General features: G+C 40.1%; 1 protein-coding gene and 1 long non-coding RNA gene across 2 annotated transcripts; one reads left to right on the top strand and one right to left on the bottom strand.

The window, feature by feature from the left end:
- Nucleotides 1-1,900: 1,900 nt before the first annotated feature.
- On the bottom strand, nt 1,901-6,750 carry LOC121187350. The gene is made up of 3 exons (XR_005894584.1): nt 6,616-6,750; nt 4,646-4,818; nt 1,901-2,964 (listed from the first exon to the last, which is right to left on the bottom strand). It is a non-coding gene; the product is annotated as an uncharacterized LOC121187350 (long non-coding RNA).
- Nucleotides 6,738-9,860, top strand: tmem160 (transmembrane protein 160). Its single transcript, XM_041046545.1, has 4 exons — nt 6,738-6,962; nt 7,247-7,271; nt 7,485-7,577; nt 8,321-9,860. Exons 1-4 carry the CDS (start codon nt 6,738-6,740, stop codon nt 8,638-8,640), a joined length of 663 nt encoding a protein of 220 aa, XP_040902479.1. The 3' UTR covers nt 8,641-9,860.
- Nucleotides 9,861-11,576: the final 1,716 nt, after the last annotated feature.

Raw genomic sequence — 11,576 nt, 5'->3', positions numbered from 1 at the left:
ATAAATACCATATAAATACACAACGTCTTAAAAAAAATAAACATTTAAGTAGGTTTTAGATAAAATTCACACTCACACATGCCTGTACAGCCACATGTGCATACATTCATGCCCTCACGTCTTTATACTGTCAGTGCAGACACAGTCATGTACAATACATATATACACACATATGCATATTCATATACATATGCAAAAGTCTGCTGTATCTGTTCTGTTGTTCTTCTTAAAGTCATATCCATGTGTTGGTTTGGTTGGGGTTTTTTTTCCTGAATTTAAAAGTGACATCTAATTTGTTGCATTTCTTCTCCTTACACAACTTTTTAATCTGTATTGCATTTGGTACTTGTATAGTTTGTAGTCATTTATCACATATCACATATTTGATGTGTCTGTTGCTTAATCCATGATGTCAAACGTACTCAGGTCTGGACACTAAACCCCAGGCTTGCTGACCTTTACTTACATTTGACACATTTTTGTCCACCTATATGTTTGCGTTGCAGGAGGAAGTGAGGTAATGTGCTGTGATAAAGCCAGGACAGGGGTTAGAGTGCTGGATTAGTGCCTCACCCTGAGGGATTAGGGACAGAGTGTATTGACACAACGCTGGCACGCCACATCCATCCCTTGCATTCACTTCAGCCCCATCACAGCCTATAGATGGACCCGGAGAGCAGCCATGTGGCGTGCTGGGGGCGGTCACACATCAGCAGGTATGCATCTAAGTATGTTGTTTATGTAAATGCCCATAGTAACACATACCAACATACAAACACATACAATGGCATGTTAATAAAATTACACATTGATCATCAGCATGAGCAGTTGCCCACAACCAGCCATAGCATTCAAAGGCATTCACATGTATTTTACACATATTTAAAAACTAAAGAAACATACATATACAGCATATGTATATATATGTGTTAAACTAAACTAGCTGACTGATAGCTGTATCATAATATCTACCGTACAAACGTGACAGCGGTCAGTAAATATACGTATTTCTCAAAATGTTGAACTATTCGTATTTCACAGGAAGAAGGACAGACAACATGAAGTAGTGGTGACACTGAAGAGAAGATGGGGTTAACAGACCCATCAGGTCTTGGATCGATTGGGTCTGCTTGTCGAGCCATTGAACTCAGTAGAGCAAAGAGCACTTTACAGTCAGAGATCAAAAAATAATTTCAGATTTTATTGTACCACTGAGGGTTGCGTCAGTCTGGGTGAAAAGATCATCTTTTGGTCAAAATGATGGTCATAACAAGATGCTATTACAGGACGGGCATTTTCCTAGAACACTGCATTCACTGCTGTCAACAACATAGCAGAATTCAATAGTAAAGTAAGCAAGGGAAAATCTGTTGACGTAACATTTTGACTGAGTGTAAATTTGATAAGATTTCTGGTTTCTCAGATTCTTAAATTAATCACAGGAAACTACCAATGATTCATGAGTCATGAAGAAACTGTCACACAGTATTAATACTTGTAGATTTAAATGGGTTTCTGGTTTGTGGGTGGACGCAAGAAATAGGAACAAATATCTTTGAACCACCATAAAGAATAAGTTGTTGTTTGGCTTCAGCAAACAGGGAACTCGTTTGGGTTTCATCTGTGGGTAGCAGATCATGTTTCTGTAAATCACCTCAGAGGAGAGAAAAAGTAAGCTTAATGGAGGCTGCAGTCACCACACAGTTCTATCAGTGTTTAAGTCAAAGGTCATTTTATAACCATTTTATTGGTATTGGAGCTCATCTGAGACCGGCAAATCAAGGACGCATACCACGCACTGTGTGTGTTATATTTGCTGATATGGAGGTGTGACACATTTTTATTGCAGATGATTTGGAAAAACAAGATGTGACCAGGTTTAGTTTGACTCTAAGACAGCTTTTCCACCAGAACAAAGTTGGCCAAAGGTTGACACTACATAGGGGTAGTGTGCTTAAAGGGACAAAGGAAATTCTTACTCTTCAATATTTGCTTAATGAGTTCATTTCCAAGTCACACAGCCTACATGGTAAGTAATACTGAAGAGAAATAACACGATCCCTCTCAAGCTGGCCATTGCCAAGTAACCAGAGCAATCAGATCTTAGTGTAAGAATGATACCATTGTTTTCAAAGCAGTGAGAGATGATAGATGATTCACTGTTTGGCTTTTATTTTAGAGAAGAATATGTACCAAGTTCCCACATTGCCCAAGGTACTGAACAGCCCCCAAAATATTAAATGTCTGGCACAGAACTTAACTTTGACTTGATTAGAGCAGACATAGGTGGTGATATAACACGCATAGAAGTGCACACATGTGTAAATCATTAGCCCGTGATGTAGGCTCCAACAATGTCATCGACGCAAGAGTTATGGTCAGAGAAAACAAGTCACTTCAAAATAAATCAGGGCTCCTGTGTACCAGGAGATCAAAAGGAAAGCTGCACCATAATTAAAGGAAAAAATAAGCTTGGAAACACACACATTCACACACCTGCAACATTAAATAACCCCGACAGCTTCCCATCCTGTATCCTGTACTGTTGGTACATCATGGTATTTTCCCTCAAAATAACTTACAATGCATAATTTACGTAACAGAATGTGGCAGAATTACATAAATGAGTTGAAAACAGCACACCTGCATATCCATGAGACATTTTTGATTCGTTTTGTATTTTCTTCAAAGTAGACGACGATTTTTTTATGCAGTTACTTTTCTCTTTTTATTAATGTCAGTAAATCATTCGCCCGCTGACCAGTTGACACTTATATCTAACACTTGTTTGTCCCAGGGACTGAAAAACAGTGTACTCTTTGCCAAGGTCAGTGCTCCCAACGCAGCTGGCTGGAATCCCCCAGACTGTGTAACACAGACTAGTGCAGCTCTGCACGTATACACATCTCCTCCTCCTCCTCCTTCTCTCTGTCCCTCTATCTGTCTCTCTCTCTTTCCTCTTTTCTGTTGACACCACAGGAATCAAGCAGAGAGAACAACAAAGAGTCAATGGATAGTTGAGGCCTATAAGTAGACTTGCTTATTTTGTGCTGGTCAGTGTGGCTTAAAAAACATTCAACACTTCTGGTCTACATTTATGTTTGTTCACTGTTATTGTGAAAACAAAAAAAGATTCTCAACATTTTTGGCTGAAATTGTATTTGTGTTCGGGTTATGTTCTAGAAGAAGAACATTACAAACAAACTGAATTTTGTATATTTCACGTATGCTTATTTTTGCAGAATTGAGAAATTCCCAGTGCGGCTGGATGCATGACAGCACAAATGATGAAGGTCATGCCAGTCAGGTGACCACTTCAAAAATAGACAGCAGCACTTGGGTGTCATGGACAATTTTTTTTTTTTTTATCCATTTAACAAGAAGTGGGGAGACTGTGGCGCAAGAGAGAAAGAGAGAGAGATTTAGGTAAAGAAAATGCATAGATAAGGTGAAGTGTGTGAAAGAAAAGGTGGGATGGGAAGATCCTCATGTGAAAATAATTTCCTTCAAAATTGGATGATCATGCCTCTCTTTTGTAAACAAACAAGCAAACAAACAAAAAACAACTAAGAAAATTTAATTACACAAAAAATCAAAAAGCGTCATAAGACCCAGCATCCGGACTTGCACAATGTACATCAACAGAGTTATAAGGGAAGGACAAAGAGGATTTGTTGACTAAAACTGCTGAAATGAGAGCAAAGGGAAAAGAAAGTGAGTGATGGCAGAGAAGACAGAGAGTGATAGGGGTTAGAGAAGTGGAAAGTCAGGGGAATTTGAGGATCAACTGTGCTGCTAACCTTCCTTAAAATAGCTCAGAGATATAGAGGAATTTTCTGTCTGCAGTTAAAATGCCTTAACTGTTCTGTCCACACTGCGCTTTACTGGAGCATCAAAAATGACCCTGAAATTACAGTTAGTTCATGAAACAGCTTGGATTAAAAAAATCATTAGTAGTATCAACACTATCTTATTGAAGAATCTTTATAACAGGTAAAACCCAGAGGGACACAGATTCAGAATGTGATGCTTAAAGTTTATCATGTTTGTTATTTCCTCTTTAAAATATGATTCCAAAATTTGTTTGTATACTCTCTTTTACTTAACTCACTGAAGTATCAACATGCCCTATGATTACAGCAAAAGCATTACTACGGTTTACAGCGTTTATTTGGTGCATTCTGATGTACAAAATATACATATCCCACAGTGGTCATTACATAATGGCACACTGTTTTCAACCTGCATGTTCATGTGTATTTTACTGTGCATTAATGTACCTGATGTAGTTATTTTAGGTCCTATTTATAGAATCATTATATTTTGCCAAGTCATGTTGTTACATGACTCTTATCAGTACTAAGTTACCACCACATGCAGCCACTGTACAAATGCAAAGTCCAGTCAAAGCAGATAGAAACAGAATTTCTAAGCTGAGTCTGCTGCTACTAATCTGATTCTGTACTTAGCAAACATCTGTCTCTTCATCAAGGCTTGCAAACAAGCAATGTTTCAATGCAATGACAGATCTTCTGTCAGTGTGAATTTCTGGTGAGTTCACTGACATGAAAAAAACCTATAATGGAAAACTCTAATCCAAGAGAACTGAAAATGTGCTCATCCTTTGGTACGCAGAAAAACTTACCTGTGTTTAAGATAAACTGCCACATGTTCCCAGTTAGAATCCTCCTCCTCCCTTCACGGATGCACACAATTCCACATACGTCCACCGAGGCTTTCACGTGATCAGGAAATATGGCTTGTCCTGGACAGCATCCTGGAAAACCTGGACCACACCCAGTGATAACACCCAGTGTGCTATCACCACATGATAAAAATAAATAAATAAATACTTTGGACATGTTGGAAAGAAGCACACAAATCAAAGATCTTTGCTTTAGTGACACACATTCAGAAAGGTGGAAGGCCTTTTCTTGTTAAAGTTACAGGAATAAACATAACTTTGAAAAAGGCTGATGATCCTTTCAGATTATGATAAGAATCACTATTCAGTGAGAAGCTGGAAAAATCAGATGAATCCTATGTTTAACCTCATGTTCCAGAATTTAGAGAAAAAGTTAACCAGCTCATAAGGGACATGGAGCATCTGTTGATATTCAGTATGTGACAATTTATAATTTATAACAACATATTTTCATTATTCCTAAAGAATGATACGGTATGATATATGATGATAATAACATGTGCATCATTGAAGGTGAGGTATCATCTTCAAGAATATAGTGATGTTGCATATAGCAAATGTCACTGAAATAATCAGACTGTTATAAGCTGGATCACTGTTATCTGTATATGTAAGCGCGTGCATGTGTGTGTGTGTTTGTATGTGCGTATACAAACATCAGTCTCCCATTGTGTTGGGGGACAGTAGCGTGAGAGCGACCAGAGGGTCAGCTGCTCATCACATCAAAGATTTGGCCGACTGTAAAAGACCTCACTGTCAGCACACACACACACACACACACACACACACAAATACAAACTCCCTTCTGAGACCCCTGTGCAGCTCTCTATGCTCCTTACACTAAACAATCAGGTATGACAGGCGTGGTCTTTCTAGGTCCCGGCGGGCCAAAAAAGACAAAGGGCCCTCAGGAAAAGGCTGTCCACTCATCCTCACAGAGGACACGTGGGAGCCCAGATCTCCTGCTCATAAACACACACATATCCTCACAGGTTCACTAAGTATGCACACTAGGTTATACAGTATCTGTGTGTGTGTAGGAAGGAGGCGAATAATAACTCTGAGTTTAAAACCTCAGATTACCTCACAACATAGCTTTCCCAAACCTGTTTCGTCCCTTCACTGTCACATATTTACTGTATATTCGGTATCTGCATGTTCCTCTACTACAGAATACAGTTCTTATGCTTTCTTCAAATTGAAATATTCTATATGTCTTATGCATGATATTTAGACGCATTTACACATTTATTTGTGAGGAAAAAAAATTCCCAACAAAAATTTACAGTAAAAGTCAATGAATTTAAACAACATAAGTTTACAAAGATGGATGCACCCTAGCAGAGTTTAAGAGGTTATTACATGTAATAACCTGAACATGTAAAGAACATGTAAAGCACGTTTTCTGTCACTTTTATCTTTGGTGATTTTTTTCAGATATGTCAAAAAAAAAAAAACATGTTCTAGGTTCTGCTTTTTTACTCTGTGACCATTTGAATGCGAAAATTAGATTTATATGTTCTCCATTTTTGTTTCAAATGTTTTAAAATTATCATTATTATTTTATTATTATTTATTATTCTCTATCTTGATATTCAGGCCTCTATTTTATTTTGTTGCCCCCGTCTGTTTTGGGCTGTTTACAATTTGAAATAAATTAAATAAATAAATGTGAACATGTCAGAAATCACAGCCTTTGTGCTCTGACGCCCTCGTGTGGCGTAAATATACAATTGCATGTTGTTTTACTTGATTAGGAGGGGAATTGTCAGCATGTGCAAACATACAAAACAAAAAAACAAAAAAAGACAAGTAAGATAAAGTTAAAATAATCTCTGTTAGTCGTATTATTACGCCGCTGTGTTTATTTGTCGTCAGTCGCATGATGGCGCTGTGTTAATTCTGCCTACCTTTTCAGGGGAGGTCTCTTTCCGAGATGTCGTTGACCGTGAGAGAGTTCACAGAGCATGCAGAGGTCGTGTTGTGCTTTTGCCTTGAGCTCCTACTTTAGCTAGCCAGGACTAGTGATGTGATGGCTTTCCTGAGTTTGTTCATGAGAAGGCAGCTGCCGCAGGCCGTTTCCCACTTCGCCCGGGTAGTGAAGCTGGTCCGGCCTCCCTGCGCCGGAGCCCCGCTGCGGAGGCTGCACGGCTCAGCCCGGCTGAGACACGGAGAGAAGGGACCGTGGGGGAAGAGCCGGGGGCCGGAGCCGCAGCAGCAGTATCAGTTCACAGACCTCGACAAGGCGGACGCTTTGGTAGGTTCAGATCCAGGGAGAATGTTTTATATTCATAATCGTGGACTGACTTTTTGTTTGTTTGTTTGTTTTGGAATCTAAACCGTTAAATATCACAGCTGCTGCGGTTGCTTTCGCTTTTCCTCTGAAGAAAATGAACAACGGAAATTGAATCACACTTTGCACATTTCAACCGGAAATGCCATTTTATGGTCTTAATAGACTATTAATATCCTAAAGGGTAAATGGTTCAATCAGTAAGTGGTTGATGTTGCTAATAAGCTTTTCTTTTCTGATTGTTGCAGATGCTGAGAAAGTCCCACGAAACAGGTAACTTTAGAATTACACTTCACTTTTGCATGGGTTAAAACTTCAGTTTATGCACCAGAGTCTTTCTGATTCCTCCCTAACACTTCCTCTGTAGGCATTGTACATTATGTACATTATGCATGTAAACAGTGTGTTTGGTTCTGGCTCTCTGCACAGATTTCTGGTCAGGCTGTAAATGTGTCAGCTGGATTTCTGACTTTTCCTGTTTTGCAGGATTCCTCTCGTGGTTCAGGAACGGCCTGCTGGCGACTGGGATCGGAGTCATCGCGTTTGTCCAGAGTGAAGTGGGACGGGAAGCCGGATATGGTACAGGCTTCAACAAGTACAGCAGAGCTGGACTGTTAGCCCCAAGCTCTGTGGTAGTTCAGGAACAAACAGTAGATTGTGATGGAAGTTTAGTGAAAAAGGGCTGTGAATGCCCATGAAATAATTGGATTTTTTTTTTTTTTTTTTCTACTGGAACGTCTAAATGTGTCAATACCCCCCTCTCTCTCTTTTTTGTCTGAAAACCTATCAATTTCTAAGAGGACCTTGAATAGATTTTATTTTGTGGATTCACCAGCAGGTTCAAGATGAATAATTTCGCAAGGATTTCTGTAATTGACTAAAATCATCATGAGTTAGGAAAAAAACAAAGGAGATGAGAGCCGTGATATCTCGCTGTTATCAGTGTCAAAGAAGACCTTCACTAACTCATTTATAATCAATAGTCACTGAGTTTGATGCACATTAATGTGTAAAAAAGCTGAAAACAAAACTTACCAGCCATGGTGTTAAATTAAGTCATGAGGTCAGTATTATTGACGCCAGAGTAAAGGCATGCTGTTCTATTTCTAACATGTATTCTCAGTGTTAAATCATTGGCACAGCTTGTATAATTATTTTCTGTAAAATAAGACGGAACAGAAAATATTGCGCTTCATCTTTTATTTTCCCCTAAATAATTAAGAGAAGGAGCAGATCCAGCCCGCTTCCATCCCAGATTTCATTACAGTGAGAAAATTAATTGGATCTCTACAATAATACCATGTCAATCTGTTTTTCCTCAGCCTTCTTTATCCTGGGAGGTGCGTGTGTCTCGTTTGGCGGTGCCTCGTATATTGGCAGCCTTTTTGCCTTGCGGAGGATGATGATGCTCTCTGTGCCAGCACTGCTGCTCCAAGGCGCTGTGGTGGGCAGCGTCGCCCTCTTCTGGCTCTGTGCGGTATCACTGTACATCGGCCGCTTGGAGGTTGAGATCATCCACGAGGAGGAGGAGGAGGGAGAGGATGAGGAAGAATGCCGGGAGTGCCGAGAGAGACGCGAACTCCGAGGTTATCGAGGCTCCCATGACAGTGAGGACAGTGACCATAAGAGGCCGAAGAAGTAGAGATCTTCCAGGGATGGAGAATGGAAAGGGTGTGTGTTGCTTTGATTCAAGGTTTACCCTTATTTGTATGTGTGTGTGTGCGTGCGTGCGTGCGTGTGTGTGTACATGCACACAAGCAAACAGCCTACATGTTCATATGCAGGCTGTGTGAGTTTATAAATACAAACCTATTATCCATTGTTATACTGATGTAAAGGTGAAGAAAGACTTTTAAAACATTTGGAGAACTGATCAGAAAAAATGATGAACATTGCTGATAATTTGGTAGTTTGACTACATTTACTTTTGGTGAATAAATCAGCTTTTTTGTAAAAGTTGTTATAATCACATATATTCAAAGCTGCTTCACTTGTGTTATCAATCTGACTGATAATTGTATTGATTTTTTTTTCTATATCCGCATTCAAAGACTCATTGAAAATATCACATATATTCAAGTTTACTTTTCAGGGAACTGTATGCAATCATTTTTAGAGCATTTCATCAGATTTTTCTCAGCCAACTGTTACCAGATGCTGTTTGTCTTAACATCTTGTTCAACATAATTAACTGTGACTGACAACTTCAAGTTTTCACAAAAGTCTTGAAATGAAACAGTGGTTCTCAAACACGGTGTGGTGTGGATCTTTTTTTATTAATTGCTTCCACTATCAGTGTAAATAATTGGGGTGAGAAGGGTGTGGACGTTTTTTGGCTTCTGAAGGGCAGCGTGCCAGGAAAGGTTTGAGAACCACTGAAATAAACCAGGCTGGTTGTGATATGCTGTGAGATGCAGAAAGAATGGACTTACTATATGCATGTTTCAGGTCTCTTTGATTGCAAATTGATGAGGGCTTAGAATTTATTTTTACAGACCTTTAAATTACCTAGTGAAGTTGTTTTGATTTCTAAGGACAAGAGCACTTTTGTCTGTTTTTGTTTGTCACGATAATGACTCTCAACTTTTGGAAACAAAGGGTGTTTTTTTTACAGCCTCTTCTGTGGTTATATTATGTTTGCTTTGCTTTGTTAATATACATGTACAGTACCTAAATGTAACCATGAACCATTGCTGTTTTAACTGATGTAAAGATTAGCTGATAGAATGGAAAAGTTGATAATATTGAGTTTGTGTGTGGAAATGGGGTTCACTGTTGTTTACTTTTGTTTGTGTGCACCACTTTTAATGCACATCTACTGTGCGTACAGTAATAAAGCCAGAAGAAATCTGTGCTGAAACAGGCTGAAAACATCAGTGTTTTTTTTTAATATTTAAATAGACAGAAATACAAAGAGTTACACAATACCATGAAGAAGTATTTCAGTCCCACTTGAAACTACTAAATTACTAGCAAGGAACTGCCAGTCAGTAGGAGCTAGCCCCAACTGATTAATCTGGCTTTGGTCCCACCAATACACCCTTCTACCACAATCTGAGAATACTGAGCAGACGCCAAAGTTCTTCACTTTTTTTTTATTATTCAAATTTTCATATTTCATTAAGTTTATTGTTCCCTTATATACTGAAGGTATTAATGTTGTTTCAAAGCCATCTTAAACACTACCCTCCCACCCTTTCCCAGATAAAAGAAAAATAAATTGAATCAAAACTTTATCGGCACATATAAAGGCCTCTACCTTGTAACCCAATACCTCATAAGAAGCTGTCATATTTTTAGGATTATGCAAACAAGGCCCAACATGATTTAGAAGTGCTGTCAGAGTCAGTAGTTACTCTCCCTGCAGTAAAAGCTAAAAGATGTACAAACTGTCCACACACGCTGTACATGCATAATTTTTTTAATGAGCTGCTCGTCTGCAAGTATGTCTGAATATATGAACTAAAAAGAGCAGCATGTGGTTTTGTGTGTGTGTGTGCGTTTACTTCTGTCCTTGTGGGGACCAGTTTGAGTTACAGGCCTTACAGAGTGAGGACATTTTGGCAGGTCCCCACTTTATGACACTCACACACACAAAAGCCTGTTTGAGCATTAAGACTTGGTTTTAGGGTTCAGGTTAGAATTATGTTTAGGTTAGGGTTTGGGATGGGGTTCGGCATTTAGCTGCGATGATTAAGGTTAGGGTAAGGGGCTAGGGAATGTATTATGTCAACACAAGTGTCCTCACAAAGATAGAAGTACAAGTTTGTGTGTGTGTGTGTGTATGTGGGAGTGTTGGAGATGGGGGGCTCTGTCTGTGATAACTATCGCTGACTGGGTTAGGGCGAAGGTCTGTGATATCTCTCAGCCATCGACACAGTGTTGCTGTTGAGACTCACCTCAGAGTCACCCTCTCTTCCTATCCTCCTCTCTCCTTTGCTCTCCCTCTCCCCTTCTCCTCCCACCTCTTCTTCGCTGATTCCCAGGGCGTTTCAGTGCAGCTGTGTTTCACATGCAGGGTGTGTCCGGATGGCTGCTGCAGTGTGACCAGCACCCCACCTCCTCCCCTCAAGCCCCTCTCCTCCCTCCTCGACTCTCTCCCTCAGATCCTCTTCTACCCTTTCGCCCTCGAGTCCTTTCTTTCTGGACTCCTCCTCACGTTCGCCTCTCCTCCCCTCCCTTCTCTCCTCCGTGGCTGCATTTGACTGCACAGGTCTGTTTGGCATGCAGGAGGCTCCTGAGGCCTGGCGCGTCTAAAGGGCAGGGCGCCCAGAGGCAGGAGACGCACCCTCACTGACAAACACCATCTACCCCAGACACCAAGCAGCTACAGAACCCACAACACCTGCCATAGCTCCAAGTCCAGGTCTAGCCACATACGTCTCCAAAACCCTGGTTTTTCACATCTACACTGCAAGCCCTGAAAGTACGAGCTGTAACCTCTGTTTATTTTGAGCCGAGATTGCTCATCTGCTCTCAGGTGTTAAATGCCATACGTACGGATCAAAGGATTTGCCTTGAGAACTGCATTAAATATGGATTGGCCTTCTCCTGGCTGAGAGGAGAAAGGAGAGATTG

This window comes from Toxotes jaculatrix, chromosome 9 (genome assembly GCF_017976425.1).
Source record: "Toxotes jaculatrix isolate fToxJac2 chromosome 9, fToxJac2.pri, whole genome shotgun sequence".
Classification (NCBI taxonomy): Eukaryota; Metazoa; Chordata; class Actinopteri; family Toxotidae; genus Toxotes; species Toxotes jaculatrix.
This window is presented reverse-complemented; position numbering and strand designations above follow the sequence as displayed.

Excerpts from the sequence above, each read along its gene's own strand:
- tmem160 (XM_041046545.1), top strand. The coding sequence starts at position 6,738 with ATGGCTTTCCTGAGTTTGTTCATGAGAAGGCAGCTGCCGCAGGCCGTT. Across the intron at positions 6,963-7,246 it reads TCGACAAGGCGGACGCTTTG|ATGCTGAGAAAGTCCCACGA; the intron begins GTAGGTTCAGAT and ends TGATTGTTGCAG. Across the intron at positions 7,272-7,484 it reads GAGAAAGTCCCACGAAACAG|GATTCCTCTCGTGGTTCAGG; the intron begins GTAACTTTAGAA and ends CCTGTTTTGCAG.